General features: G+C 40.2%; 1 protein-coding gene across 5 annotated transcripts in view; it reads left to right on the top strand.

The window, feature by feature from the left end:
• The window catches only part of CRAMP1 (cramped chromatin regulator homolog 1), a 45,596-nt gene extending 30,483 nt beyond the window's left edge, over positions 1 to 15,113 (top strand). For all 5 annotated transcript variants that reach the window (XM_065644763.1, XM_065644762.1, XM_065644760.1 and 2 more), the window contains 10 exons: positions 694 to 875; positions 1,565 to 1,639; positions 2,684 to 2,765; positions 3,483 to 3,587; positions 4,582 to 4,760; positions 5,340 to 5,420; positions 6,679 to 6,913; positions 7,260 to 7,424; positions 8,071 to 8,216; positions 10,669 to 15,113. In XM_065644763.1, the coding sequence (XP_065500835.1) occupies positions 694 to 875; positions 1,565 to 1,639; positions 2,684 to 2,765; positions 3,483 to 3,587; positions 4,582 to 4,760; positions 5,340 to 5,420; positions 6,679 to 6,913; positions 7,260 to 7,424; positions 8,071 to 8,216; positions 10,669 to 10,833 (1,415 nt within the window). In that variant the 3' untranslated portion in view covers positions 10,834 to 15,113. The remainder of the gene's footprint in view (positions 1 to 693; positions 876 to 1,564; positions 1,640 to 2,683; positions 2,766 to 3,482; positions 3,588 to 4,581; positions 4,761 to 5,339; positions 5,421 to 6,678; positions 6,914 to 7,259; positions 7,425 to 8,070; positions 8,217 to 10,668) is intronic.
• Positions 15,114 to 15,798: the final 685 nt, after the last annotated feature.

Raw genomic sequence — 15,798 nt, 5'->3', positions numbered from 1 at the left:
GATCCCCAGCAGATGCTGGGGTACCCGGACAAGCAGGGTTGCAGTGAGTGTGAAATCACTGTCATTGTCTGTTGTAAGGAAACCTGGTGTTACACATGCAGCGAGCACTTCTGGGGACTAACTTTTTCTAAAGTTCCATCTTCTGGAAGATATTTTGGTAAATGGATCCCCGCTCTGTCATTTCTTTGTCATCAGAATGACTTTATTTGGGTTGCACTTTAAATTACCATGGGGATTGGGGGAGAGTGTAAACAAAACATAAATATTGTGGAATGAACCTGTGTTTTTATTATCTTCTACAAAACGAATGGTGGATATGCAATTCATTTCATGGGAGGGGCTCTGAAGTATTTCTACAAGCTGACTAGATAAACTGGTTAACACGGTCTGTGTGGGGCTTAAAACTGTGTGTTTAAATTCTAGTTTCCTTAGTAGCATAAGATTGCATTTAACCCCCTCTTCCAAGGATTTCAAGGGGAGTGAATGTTTGCAGTGTCCTTATGAAGCAGGTAAATACTGTCCGTCTGCAGGTGGGAAAACTGAAATATCCAGAGTTTTATGATTTGAGATCACAAACAGATGATGGCAGAACCAGAATCCCAAAGCCTCAGCACTCTCTATTGTTCTTCAGTTACTAAATAGTTACTTGCTTTTTGTTTTCACTTCATTTAAATTGTTGTTAAAATCTTCTAGGTTTGAGAAATCTCCCTAGACCTCTCTTGGTGGCTGGTCCTTCAAGTTCTGGAAGCGCCGATGCGGACGGTGGACTCTTTGCTGTTCCTACAACTCTACCACCCAACAGCCGCCATGGGAAACTGTTCTTGCCTAGCAAAGAAGCAGAACTGACCTTCCGGCAGCACTTAGACACAATCAGTGTAAGTGAGATGACTGAAGGAAAAAAGTAGCATATTGTGCCTGAGCCAGTATCCAGTTGGTATTACCAGGGTTTTTTGGGTCTTCAGAAAGCATGGGCTTCCCTATGAAGCAGTGCTTCTAGTGATGCTCAAGCATAACATTATATTACCTGAGATTAGTCCAGTTTTAACTATATAACTATACTTGCAAGTGACATGACCTCGTCAGACCTGAATCTGAATGCTATTGCACAGCCTGATGAAACTGGTTCACTCTCTACTTAAGTTGCTTCAGCAAATATATTTGCCAAGTTTAGCAAAACTGATATCCTTCTTATTGGGCAGCTAACTTTAATACAACCTCATTGCTGTATTTAATTTAAATGCTTTATTTTATTTGTTTTATTTTATATATACAATCTCAGTAACAACTTCATAGCAAGCTGCAGTAGTTAGGTAGCAAAATGACTTTTTTGGCAAAAAGCTTTATCTCCATAAAACAGAAAGAAAAGAAGAAAAAAAACAACAAAACAAAACAATCCAAGCATTCCTGGTGGAAAATCTTCCTACTCTAGCTGAAAGACTATTCTGCTGTCTGAAACAAATAATAAATAGGTACAACTTTACTGAAAAACAGAGTTTGGGGATGTAATTTATTCTGTGTTTGCATGCTTAAAATACTTTCTAATGCATTTCCTGTTCTTGTCCAGATGCAGTCGGACTTCTTCTTGCCAAAGCCAAGGAAGTTACGGAACAGGCACTTGCGGAAGCCATTAGTAGTACAGGTCAGAACAACTGGCAAAGTGTGAAATGCCTGTTTTGCTTCCTGAATAGACACCAGTAAGGCTGTAATGATTTGCACCTAACTGAAACAAAAAACTGAACTTCCCTCACACATCTGCTGGAAAACCAAAACTGAACATATGAGGGAATGAGCATTTTAATCTTTATTGTAACCAGCCGTGTTATGTTCCCTGTATGAGGAATGTCAACAGCAGTGGTAGTCCAGTGCATGAGGTAGTTTAGAAATAATAAAAAAGGCCCTCACCTGAAAGCAGGTTCTGCTGTTTGGGGCAGCTGGTACTGACGCACAAGCAGCGTGTTCATGTGGTATCCTGACTGTCATTGTTAGAGCTGTGAGTGCTACTGCAACAACAGCTCCCTGTAGATATTTTTTCCTGCGTCCTCCTCACTAATGGCTGTTAAACTGGGGGCGTCATAAACCTCTGTAGTGATATAAAACATAACACTATTTGAAAAAACAATGATTTCTGGAAAAAAAAATGGGACTTGCAAAGAGATATATGGAAGAAGTAACCTGTTGTCATGGAACTTTGGAGACCTAGAAATTACATACGTGCTGGGTTTTGGTACTAAGATATTCTGGTCTATGCAATTCCACTGGTTTTAAGAGCTGAGTACATACAGCTGCCTCGTTAATTCACACTTGTTTAATTGTAATGGAAGATCAGTTTGCACGCAGACTAGATCCCATCCTTAAGATCACTGCTGTAGATCTTGTGAGAGATTTGGAAATTACTGCAAGAATAATCAGAAAGGAATATAATTCTGAGTGGCATTTCTCAGATAATTGTCCATGTGGAAATTTTCTCTTATAGTAGTTTACAGAGAAAACACATGATTCCTATCTATAGCTTCTTTCTCAAGATTACATGGACCTTATCGCTGTCTGTGGCATGACAGTCATGCCATGTAAATACTCTGCTTATTCTGGAAGGCATCATGAACTTCTGTGCCTTAGAAGATGAGCTTTACCCTCTGTTCTGTGTTTAAATATGTTCTGGTTTATTGTTATTTCTCTCACGTAGAGAACACTGCTCCCCAGGCCATCTGGAAACCCGTCCCAGCATGTCTGTTCCTTTTCTATCTTATCCAACTCATCCATTACAGGTGAGTCTGCATATCTTCTATCTCTTCTGTGTTGCCATGAGATGGACTGGAAAGTGTCCCTAAAACTGCATAAAGGAATAATTTCTAAAAAAGAGGAAAACACCCTTTCAAAACCACAGAGTCATTTACCAGTTGCTTGAGTCACTTCCTACAGGATGATGGAATTGTTCTCCTGGATCATTGTTAAGCAAGTCACAATTGTTAGATAAATTTTTTTCTTCCATTTCCCAGTATTGAAAGCAGGGAAGAGTAAAGAGTTCTCTGCAAGGACACAAAATTTTGGAATAAATTACTTCGATATGATTTTTTTTTCTGTAGGGTGTATTCATTTGTCTGGATGTTACAATGGGCTTTTCCTAGTACCTGAGATACTGTTTAGATTTCATACAGTCTAATCAATATACTGCCCATTTGTCCTTTTCTGCTGATACACTCTTGAGTACAATGGTAGTACAGGTGATCCCCCATCTTGGCTTAAATCTCAAAATCAACACGAGACCTTAAAGGTTATCTTCACTCAAAATAACGAAAGCACCTTCAACACCACAGCAACACTTGCTGTTGCATTTTGGTGATAAGGCACCAGTTAGTGCATCGCATGACTGTTTCCTTGTCTCCACTGCTTGCATTCCTTGTTCTCTTCCATTGAACTGTGTTGTGCTCAGCTTTAAAGATGTCGATTTCATTTGTTGAGAGGTGTTTAATCCTTCACCCTAGGGAGAGGTTCATTTCGGCCAATCCAGTCCTCACTGACTAAAGCTGCTGTTTCTCGGCCAATTGTGCCCAAAGTTCTTCCAGCACAAGCTACCAACCATCTGTCTAGTAAGTCATTTCTTAAACAGAACGAGAGTCACGGTCTGTTGTGATCTGTATGATGTTACACTGTTGGTTTCTGTTCCCAGGTAAAATCATTAGTGCCTTTGGAAGTTAAAGACAACAGCTGTGCTATGATATTGGGCTTTCTGTGGCTCTGTGTGACTGCAGAAAGGAGCAGTCTGCGGTGGGACAGTCTGAACTAGGTTCCTTCGCTGTGTCTGACCTGCAGGCAAAGCAAGGGCTTAGAATTTGTAACCACAGTTGAGCACTTTTGCCATGTTTTGTTGTAAAACCACTTTGAAAAGGGCTTGTGACATATTTCAAATAAACTTGCTTATCTATTAAAGTGGGATTGTGAATTCTGCAAGAAAGAAAACGTGCCAGTGTACCCCAAGCAGATACTGTCTTGCAACAAAAGAATGAGTTCCAAAATTAGAAGGATTAGTGATGTGAAAACAATGACTGCCTCAGTTTTACTTTCAGGATTCTCTGTAATCAGAAGACATTCAGATGTTTTAGGTGAATTTTAGAAGATCTAGGTGAGGTTTACCCTGCAACAAAAGTTTTTATATGGAGTATAAATGGCATATAGAAGCAAGATAATAAAGCTGTGTTGTTTTTGTAGCTCCTCTAGTAAACCATAGGAAATTTCTATAAATTGCATAACCAAATGCTTGACAATTTGCAGGACAAAAAAGAAAAAAAACATAGAAGGGCGGAGAGGAGAACTAGTATGTTTCTTTACACCGTTTTGATGTACCTGATAACGTCTTGGAACAGGGCAGGAAAATGAAACATTTTAGCTAAAAGAAATGTTGTACTTTGTGAAGAGGAACAACTGATATAGCTGATGAGATAATTACCATTTTTGCCTTTTGCATATGTAAAGTTAGGACACTGGGCAATTTTTTAAAAAATCATCTTTTAGATGAGTCACCACAAAGTAATTGCCTGAAGAACAGGCTTGTAATGTGTGTTTTGCTTTTTTGTTTCACAAAAGGTGCTATTGACTTGGCAGCTAAAAGTGCTGGTATTATCCCTGGTAGCCCTATGCCAGTCCTGGATGCAGACGGTTTGTCAGGTGTGTCTCCATTGTCACCAGATGGAGTGACCACGGTGGTAACAGGGCAGGAGTCAACAGCAGCACATCAGAACGGAGGCTCCATCGCTGCTGTAGAGGTCAGAGTCTCTTGAGTGTACTTTTAAAAGTAGTTAAGTGTCTTGCTCTTCCATTGTGTAAAAGAGCTGTATTATTAATGACTCTTTAATGAGCTTTCTCCTGGAGCTTGTGGTTTGACACTTTTATCATGGCAAACCCCGTCTGTGTTATATAGTGTGTATTTTTGTTGTATAGTGTGTGTTCGTCACATTGAGCACATTTGCATCTGATAAAATAACTTTCAGCTATGAGATGAAGTTGGCCATTGGGAAATCTGGGCTTGAAAAGAAATAGTAGCATTTCAATAAACAGTAATTCAGGAGGGAATTTGGGGCAAAACATGAACTTTAAAGGCTGTATTTGGAATGGAAGCTGTGACTTTTTTTTTTTTTCTCCTTACTGTTTCTTTCATTGAGACCCAGATACATGTTTATTAGTCCATGTCATTTTCTCAGGGAATTGATGGACGATGTTGAAAGGCTTGATGGTAGGAAGAGCATTCATAAATGATGATGTGCACTTGTCTTTTACCTCCCCAGCTCTATTTGCAGCATCTCTGTAAATGTTTGTCACTCACATGATTTCTGTTGTGTTTGTAGGGCTCAGGCCCCGGGTGTCGGGTGCCATTCATCAGCCTGCCAACACGGCACGAGCAGGAGGCAGTTCCTGATGGTTTCCAGGTAGAGTATGTGTTGAAAGTCGAGTTGTATGAAATTGATAATGTTCTGAAAACAACACTGGTATTACTACTTAAAAGCCCAGGTTCCCAGGTAGTTTTACACCTTTCGTACTGTTTTGTGGGAATTGAAATCTCTAGCATCTGAAGAAATTTAAAGAAAGAAATTTAGGAAAGCTGCTTGAATTTATGTGGGTGCCATTCTCTAAAAAAGCAAAGCGAAGCTGACAGTCTGACCTCTGAAGGACAAACAAGTTTTATGTATTTCTCGATCCAGTGGAGGAGTTTATAATTACTCTGCTGTGTTGTACATGTGTATTTCAGACATCACAAAGAAAGATTTCAGCATTTGGCAGTCCTGCTGCTTGTATGTTGCTGAAGGAAGAATGTTAAGACTAGAAATATGATTGTTATGCCAGCATCCTCTTCAGAGAATTAATTTTCTTTATGCTGGATCCAATAAGACATTATCTAAGTTGTAAGAGTATTGTCATCCTATCCCCAAGTTCCTTCTCCAGGGAGATCCAGGACCTTTTGTCACTTCCCACCCTGCTTATAACACAGGTACATGTGAAAAAGGTCAAATTAATTTGATTGGAGAGCATAAAGGAGAAGGATATTTTTTGATAGCACAGATGTTAGGACATTAACCTACTGGGCATTTGTGGTAATGGGGCCTTAGGTTCTAGTTCTTGCTCTTAGGGAAGCTTTGTATATACTACAGAAAAAAAATTACAAACAGCTCTACGATGAGGTACTAATAATGAGACTCCTTAAAAAAGACCAATTAAGTTTTGGGAGTCTGGCTGTAAAGAGGAGTGAGTTAGCAGTTCAGAATATGTATATAGCAGTTACAGGGTTTTTTGCCTATATAAAGGCAAATTACTACTTAATTCTTAAGAACTATCTTGTAGATTCGTCAAAATCACATTAATGTTATTATTATGCTTGTTTCTGTTATGTAGGCTGTATTAAATATTCTTTAGAATGTCACAGACCGATATTTTTTCAGATGATCAGGCAGGATATGGGCTGAAGCATGTTTGTTTATGCTTACAGATATTTTCATGAAAATAATACAAATTTATTATATAAATAGTAATATATTTCTAAAATTTTAGGATTATCTGATGGGTTATTAGTCCTCATTTAAAAAAAAAAATCTGATTTTAATCTGATGCTTAGGAGCTAAGCTGTTGCTTTTCAGAAAGATTTCCAAGTCCTTCATAAATTCATGAACAATTAACTCTTTCTTGTAACAGGGCACATCAGTCCTTTCTCTGTCAGAACTGTCCAAAACTCCTCTCCAAAATGGTCTTTCCACGCCTCCACTTCCCTCATCAGAGGCTTCCAGCACCCGGCTCTCTCCTCCAAATGTTTCTGCTCTCTTGGATATTTCTCTGCCTGGACCACCTGAAGATGTGCTTTCTCAAGGAGAACCTGCCACGCAAATCAGTGATTCTATCATTGAAATAGCCATCAGCTCTGGCCAATACAGTAAGTCTGAGCTTAGCTAAAGTCTTCCTATTAACTTAAAAAAAAATCCCTGACATCTTACGTGTCAGCAGAAACTTTTCCAGGAAGCAGTTCTTGGTTATTTTCTTTTTCAGTATGTGTTAGTAATAAAATTATGTGCCTATGCGCCTAGCCTTTATCTTCTGGCACATATAGATGTGTGTGTGTTTGGGTTTCTGTTTGTTTGGTTTTGTTGTAGTTTTCTTTTGGTTTTTTTAATTGTTGTGTGGTGGTGTTTGTTTTTTTTTCTTTCTAAACATTAATCAGTGTAGTGTCCTATAACTTTTCTGTATTGACTGAATAAGTGATTCCTGACATTGGCTTACAGGTGAAGGTGTTTCTCTCTCTCCTGCAAAGCTGAATGGCAGTGACAGCTCCAAAAGTCTTCCGTCCCCATCCAGTAGTCCTCAACAGAACTGGATTGCCTCTCCCAGCCATGATCCCCAGTGGTACCCCAATGACTCCACAGACTCGTCTCTCAGCAGCTTGTTTTGTAAGTGTCAGTATGCAGAGAACTGCAACAAAAAGGTCTTTCCTTTTTTTTTTTTTTTTTAATAAAAAAAGCTGTTTATTAGAAGTGAATCCTTTGGAAAACTGTAAATGCAGTAGCACGTTTGTAGAATTCTTCCCTTTTTGTTTTCGTTTCAATAGTGTTGCCTTGAATACATTTTCTTTCTCTTTACAAGTCTGCTCCTGAAAATATCCTGTTGTTAGATTGGGGCCCATACCTTGGGGCAGATAATTCCTTGGCAGTTCTTTGTATTCAGTTTGGAGCCTGACTCATCAGTTAGGTTGAGACATTTTGGCTGTTCTGCCAAAATGAAAAGATGCCCTTGGCCCTGGTATTGGAAAAATAGACTTTGTTCTGTGCTTGGTGAGCATAATCTCAGAGATGTGAGATCACTCGGTTTGTTTGGGGTTTGATTGGCTTTTTTTTAATTAATATTTAGTGGGTCCAGTGTGATGAGTCTCTGTACTCTTAGCAATATCCTGATGGTGTTCATGCCCATAACACATAATTTTTAAGAGACGGGAGAAACAGATGTGTCCTCCGTTTTCTATTTCCTTGTCTTGTCTCTTTATCCTCCCAATTGCAAACATTCAGAGCAGTGACTTACTCATGTGCCTGTTCTTTATAGCAAGTTTCATCTCCCCTGAGAAGGGACGAAAAATGTTGCCAACTCCTGTTGGGACTGCCAGTGGCACCTCCTTACTGGGACCCAGCCTTCTGGATGGAAACTCACGGGATTCTTTTGTGTCACGATCTCTGGCAGATGTAGCAGAGGTATGTCATCAGTCTACATTCAGCTGTCTGCTTTCTTTTTTCATGCACTGCTATTGTACATTGTCCATCATACCTCCCAAGATACTTAAAGGTGCTTTGATATCTGCACTTTAGCTTAGTAAAGCAGGGGTACAGTCTTAACGGGAAGATGTAAGATGATGTGAGAGTGTATTGCACCAGAGCTGGTGCTAGAAGCTGTTGTGAGCACCTTTGACCCAGGTTCTTTTTGCTGGGGGGTGTCATGTTCACCTTGTTGGACATCTCTTTGTTTCGACAGAGAGAGTTATAATCCTTCTGTTCTTTGTGTCCTGCTTTGTAGAGCAGGAACTGAAAACACTAAAGATGAGAGAAAGACTAGTACTGATACAGCTACAGTACAATTGGAGGACTGCTAGAAAAAATAAATAGGTCCAGAAGGAGGAAGTGGAAAACACCTAATACTAAGTTACCTGAGAGAACTGCAGAAGGTCCTGTGCTGCTGGTCATTTTCTCTGTTGGTAGAATTATCCTTCTGTTTTGAAATCTTTTGAAGGGGTAGAGCGAAGACCAGCAGTTACCAAGGTTTTGATAGGTTTGAGGACAGAGCTCCCTTTTAGAGGGACAGAGTCAGACGAGAGGAACGAGCTGCCAGGAACATTATAGAATTCAGCAAGGACAAACACGAAGTTCTGCGCTCAGGAGGGAATAACCCCAGCAGCAATATAGGCTGTTCAGGAAACAGCTCTGCTGAGAAGTACCTGGGCGTCTTGACAGACAGCAAGCTGAACATGAGCGAGGGTATTCTGTGGCCACTAAGACAACCAGCCGTGTTGTGGGCTGTTTCAACAGGAGCATAGCCAATAGATGGAACAAAGTGATTATCCCACTCTACTCATTAGCTGTGAGACCATGTCTAGAATATTGTGACCAGTTTTGAGCAACCGATACAGGAAAGACATAGATAAACCGGAGCAAGTTCACTAGAGGGCCACCAAGATGATGAAGGGGCTGAAGCACCTGTCTGTGAGGAAAGGCTGATGGTACTGGGCCTGGGCACCCTGGAGAATGCTTCAGGGCAGGAGGGACCTGATAGCCTGACAGTACCTGTGGGGAGGTCGTCAAGAAGATGTAGGTGATCCCTTCACAGAGTGGTGATGCATGGTGGGAGGAAGAGGTAAAAGCTGAACTGAGAATAGTTCTAACTACATATAAAGAAAAACTTCTATACCCTGAGGACAGTCAGACAGGGGAAGAGGTTGACCGGAGATGATGTACAGTGTCTGTCTTCAGAGCTTTTCAAGACTAACATGAATAAAGCCCTGAGTAAGCTGGTCTGTCATCTTAGGTGACCCTACTTTGAGCAGGAGGTTGAACTAGAGACCTCTTAAGGTTCCTTCCAATCTTAATTATGCCATAGTTTAGTCACTGACTGAGTGTAACATCACGTACATTGTAACTTCATGGAGGCTTGCCCTGATGGAAGGAAAATGTCATTCCTCCCCTGCCTCTTGGATTTCGATAAAGAGGTTCTGTACGGACCTTGCAACCAGAAGCTGCAGCAAGCTCTTGCTGTTTTATTGTGCCCTTGGCAGCTTCAGACTCCATACACAGCTCCACTTCCTTCCAGAATACGAAGATTCTGCTCACTTGGTGGTGAGAATGTGTCAAGGTGTGTGTTAATTAAAGGAATGTATGATTTTTTTTTGTGTGTGTGAATTTGAAGCGACATTGCAGCCCTTGATCTTATAAACTGCCTTCAGAAGAAAATGGGGTAAGCCACCATTTTAGGCACTACAGAGCAGGAGTGTGGGAGTCTTCAGAGGAAGCAAGTATCATTTAAAAATGGCTTTAATGATGAGAGAATTTTGAAAGGCCTTTTATTAAGTGTCCTGCAGAATCAAGTTTTATGTACAAATGTAGTTATTATGTTAGAGGTAATATCTATAGAGGTTTTCTACAGTGCATCTACTGGTGCACCTTAATGCTGAATTAAGGATAGGCAGGTAAAGCCCATTGAGACTGCAGGTTTGTTTGGTTTGGTTTTTTTCTTAGAGGCTTCCATTTAGCCATGGATAAGAGTTATTCTCTAACTCAGATAAAGTGAGATAAGGTGTGTCTTTCATATGAGGAGAGGCTGGGAATGAAGATGAGGGAACTAGGCTCTTCTTAGGACAAGAAGCAATGGGCACAAATTGAAACACATGAAATTCCACCTAAACCCAATAAAACTTTTTTAATGTGAGGGTGGTCAAACACTGAAACAGGTTGTCCAGACAGGTTGTGGAATCTCCATTCATGGAGTTAATTCAACACGTGACCAGACAAGATATGGGACAGTCTGTTCTAGCTGGCCCTACTTGAGCAGGGTGGTTGGACGAAATTATCTCAACATGTCCCTTCCAACCTACACGATTCTGTGATTCTGTGAAATTTCCACTGACATGTAGCTCTTTTTCTTTCATATCTCTTCTAGGTGGTGGATTCCCAGCTGGCTTGCATGATGAATGAGAACAGCATAGATTACATATCTCGTTTTAATGACCTTGCCCAGGAACTATCGATACCTGAGCCAACCCGCAGGGAAATTCTGTTTGATGGAGGAGGTGGTGGTCCCCCAATTGGGGATCTCTCACAGTGAGTGTCTGAGACCAGCAGGCTGGTGTAGACTTTTCAGCTAAAGTTGGAGCTTGCAGCGCTGGATCATGGCAAGGGCAGGTTGCAGAGAAGCAGCTGAGGCTCAGTTGTCCCTGTCTTGTGCACTTCTTTCTAGAAGAGAAGCGTTGTCTTCAAAGGTCTGAAGAAGTATGTGCAGGTCCTGGAATGTGCAATATACTGGGAACAACAAAACATGGAATAGTATTACAGGAAATGGTGTGTCCCTTGCATCAGTGACATAAGAAGGCAGGGTTATGGGACAGTCCTGGACTTGCACTTTGGAATGGCCTAAGCAAGAAGCTCAAGCGGGGAAGGGTATTGCCAACAGCTCCCCTACACGGATAATTTTTTGCCTAGTAAAATGATGGTTTGAGATCCACATTGAAGTTGTGGAGGAGGAAGCGAGGGGAGGGATGTGGGAACCATTTTGCATCTTGTCTTGTCCTAGTTGGCACTCTTTTTATGAATCAGTCAAACTGGAGTTTCTTGCACTCTCCTCCAAGGCGCTGCAGCTCTACGATGCTTCATTTTTGTAGACCATTCTGTTTCTTTGGCTATGTTTTGTTGTTTGAGCATTCCAGCAGGGGCACGAACCTGCTTCCTTGTTTTGTAGGGGAGCTCTGATTTCACCTTACTCCCAGACTGCATGGATCCTTGGGGAGTTTCCTCTATTTTTGAAGCCCGTCACATGTCACAGTCATCATCATCCTGACTGCACTCATATGCTTCACTTTCGAGATTCTTCATCACATTGCACAGTTCACCCCATGAGAGGGAGAGTACTTTCTTGCTTTCCCTGAAGAACGGTTGCTTTTTAAGTCAGGCAACACTGCAAAAGAGCTTGTTGGAGTCACTATGAAAACTTTGTCATAATTAGTCTTGGCTTTGCTGGAAACCTGTATATATTGCCATCTTTCTCCACAAAAACTGAGCATTTACTTGGGAGAGGAAATAGGAAAGAATATTGTAATGCACAGAAACAAATAATACGTTAACGCTAATGAGATCTGGTTTGTGTCATAGAGAGGTGTCAAGTCCTAGCTTAATCCCTCCTTATTTCCTCCTTGTTCTGTGAATTCCAGGTGCTCTGGTACCTCAGGGCACCTTTTTTCATTATATTTACTCCCAGGCACTAGTGGATCTGGTACTCCCTCTACTAAATTCCTATGCATTTAATGTTAGCTTTTTAATATTTGAAAGACCCAGATCTTGATACCAGCAGGTTCGAAGGAATACAAAGTTACTTTCTCTACAGCTAGTTGTCCAACGATTCTACCTTTATAACTCAGGAGGCTTTTCCTATTTCCTGTCCTATTGGCCATGAGAGAGAATACCTTTATTGAGCCCCTTTTTTAAGCACTTGTCTGCTTCTCCAGTAAGAGGATGTCCCTTGGCTATTTTAAGTGGCTCTGAACTTATCCAAGGGGCTTGTCCTATACAAACCTCAACTTTATATTATTAATAAATAAACAAAACTTTTCCATCTCTTAGGCTATTATCAGGGGTTCATTTTCCCAACTTGCACTATACTTGGTGGATATAGTTCTACCTACCTTTAGCTATTTTTACAAGGTATTTGACTGGGAGTTTCTTCTTGTAACCTTGCTCACAATGCACTGATTGGATTTGCTGTTTTCCCAGTCACGTCACCCCACTTTAGGTAGATTCATTTTTTTTTAACCGTTATATAGTTTGCCTTATGTGCTCTGTCATTAAGAGAAAATGTAACAAGTTTTCTGATGCACCTTTTTTGTGGCCCAGAGCAGCCTTCCTGATTTTACTCAAAAAGTGGTGAGATTTGGATGACATTCCATGGCCCCACATACCGGGTTGCTATATTCTCCTCTTTGACATAGGAACCATGCAGATGTGTAAAACCAGCATTAGTACAGTTGGATATTTCCAACAGGGAGGCAAACGTATGTTACTAGGAAGAAAAGAATCATGACTAGAAGAATGGAGAATTTCAAACCTGTGGGCTGACTGGTTGTCATGTGGGATGTCAAGTCCTTCCATTGTAATTTCTCTTTCATTGTTCTTATAGAGCCTTGTTGGAGAATTCTGATGCAAATATCAGGAAATCATGTAAACCCAGAATATAAAAAGTTGAAGGCTGTCAGTAAAATGAATGCTGAAGAGTGTATCGTTCTGAGCATTCAGCCTTGGTGTGGAGAGGATGCCCATTAATCTTGAGTCACTCCCTCTAAAACTTCTAAGATTTACTTGGAGTTGAGCTGTATTTTGGTTTGGTCTTTCCCAGATTGTTTCCTTTCGGGTTTGGCTTCTGACATTAATAATGCTGATTATCCTATATGGTGTACCTCCAAAAATCCTTCGGACTTGCAGGACAAAAGTAGAGGGCTCCTGTGGTGGCTTACAGGACATGCAGGAGGAGATGTGATACACTCTAATCAAGTACTGTATAAAAAAGAAAAATCTGAACTCTCATTCTTAAACTTCTAAATACTGAATGACCAGCCTGATAGTCTCCAGTGTATTTAGGTAGCTTGACAAACATTTCGTCGTCTTTACCCATGCACATGACACTGGTTTTGACTCTTAGGTTGCCCAGAGTAAGTGCTGGTGTTGCCGCACGTACGTGGCAGAGCGCTTCGAGATCTGTGAAGACTTTCTGCCACCTGATACCAGGAGCTGTCAGGCTGCCCTTTCCCAGCCCATTCAGTTGCCACAGGGGAATTACAGAATTGCAGAATGAAGTCAGCATAGTGGCTATTTTTAATGATGCCATGAGATCAGAAAACTTTAATATCCTGAACCTTTGCGAGTAGACTTGGACCACCAAGTAATAACAAAGTGGAAGTGACAGAAGTTAGTTCAGCAATCAGAATTTTGTGGTTAGAAATGTATTTGGCCTCAGCCTCTTAAAAGTGGTCATTATGACATATAATTTTATTTCAGAAATGTAATGCTTTGCAAACTGCGGTTTAATAATAAAGCCCTTTCAGGACAAGTAAGTCTCATCAGGGAAAAACTTGAAAATAACTTTGATCATTGTGGTAATTTTGAATTGATGCAGAATTAGTTATCCTTGTTATGTGAAAGGTCATTTAAACACTGCTCTGATTCCACCAGTTCTAGATTTTATGTGTTAGGAATATGTGTATGTGTATATATATATACACACACACACACACACACATACATATGTATGGTTATGTGTGTATGTGTATATATATATTTATTTTTTTGTAAAACACGGAATTTCAATTTTTACTATTTCAACTCCCCCAACAGAAGTAACAAAATCCATACATGTCAGCCTATCCTAAGCAAATATTCAAGCACATTATAGTGAGATGCACGCAGGACTGGTTTTGAGGTAAAGGTGACTTTGTTAGCTTAATAGCTCTTTGGGGCACTGTGAGGTGGTTGGACAAATGGACACTAACAACATCCAGTTCTAGTATAATTGCTCTAGGTTTTCCCTGTGTTGGTTTAATGATTATAGATAACAAGGAGGTTCTGAGTAGTTCAGCAAGGTCAATAGCAGAAAATTCAGGATTTGTCATCGCAGCCCAGGTGAAAAGCAAGTACCACATCCTGAGACTTGGATCTCCCCTGTGTGCGTGTGCTAACGGGGTTTTCTGCTGGGTGTTGCGTCCTGATTACCCACACAATTCATGTTATCCGTTACCACTAAATCTATTAAGCATAGGAATACTAATTGTTTTTAATATGGCATTGTTAAGCCTTTTCATGACACCCCTCTTTATATTTCTAAATTGAATTAAATGGCTTGGATCAAACCTCATCCATAAAGACATCTCATGTACTGACTTTGCAGATCCCAGAGTGAAAATTAAGTTGCATTTTGTTTTTTTACACTCAGACTTCGGATGCATTTATAAGGAAAGTACTGCACTTTTTTTTAACCTTTTCAAACCTTTTAATCTCTTAATTTCACAGCAATTTGTAAATGTTAACTAAGTGAAACCTTGGCAAGCACTACGGCAATAAGTTATCATTAATTATTGAAACATGATAACTGCTTTAGAGCTTATGGTTCTGGCAGCAAAATTTAATGCTGTTTCTTTTAATAATAGTTAAGCCATATCATCTAAGGTTTCTGGCTTGTTTGAGATGTGAATTTGTTTTATAGATTATAAATATACCTATATAGTGTATGTATAAAGCAGAATGCCTGTCCTTACTGATTATTTTTTGTACCATATTGTAAATTATATTATTTATTCTCTACCAATTTTGGAAAAAGGTGTTTTGGTTATTTAATATAATATACAAAAGCTGTTAAACTTCCTCTGTTTAAATTTCCAATTCAACTTGTAAAGCTGTTTTTATTCTTGTGCATAAATACATACTAATACTTGGTCTAACTTACGTCCAGTGTGTTACTTGCCATTCATGCCTTATCATATCTTCCCATCTAACCTTTATTGCTGTGATAACGGCCCGGCGTGGGGGATACTAAAAATTTGTCTGTAAGGCCAAGCCTTCCAAGGTGAAATTCTCGTTTCTGGTACACCAGTGGCATAACTTCCATTGACATCTCCCATCCCAGAATTTTTGTTATTTTCACTGTGATGAAAGAAGGTTTGGGGCGGTTGGTTTTTTTGTTTGTTTGGTTGGGTTTTTTTTTTTGCTTTACAGCTTCCATCACCAGTGGTGTCCACTGATTGTGAGTGTCAGAAATGAGTCAAACCAGAGTGCTGTCCTGGCTTTGTCCACCTTCACCAGTAACAAGGCAAAGAAAGGAAAAAATAAACACACTACACGCACCAAAAAAAAAAAAATCACCAAACAAAAGGGTACAATAAAAAGACTAGCGTTTATCGTGGGTTTCCTTTTTTTCCTCTAGCTTTTTTTTTTCCTTCACAAGCAGCACTTTAGATCGTGGAGGCTGTATTGAGGCCATCATGTTTTATACAGCCCAGAAAACCTCTCCCCGCCGGCCGGCCAGACCCGCGGC

Source organism: Caloenas nicobarica, chromosome 14 (assembly GCF_036013445.1).
Source record: "Caloenas nicobarica isolate bCalNic1 chromosome 14, bCalNic1.hap1, whole genome shotgun sequence".
Taxonomy (NCBI): domain Eukaryota; kingdom Metazoa; phylum Chordata; class Aves; order Columbiformes; family Columbidae; genus Caloenas; species Caloenas nicobarica.
This window is presented reverse-complemented; position numbering and strand designations above follow the sequence as displayed.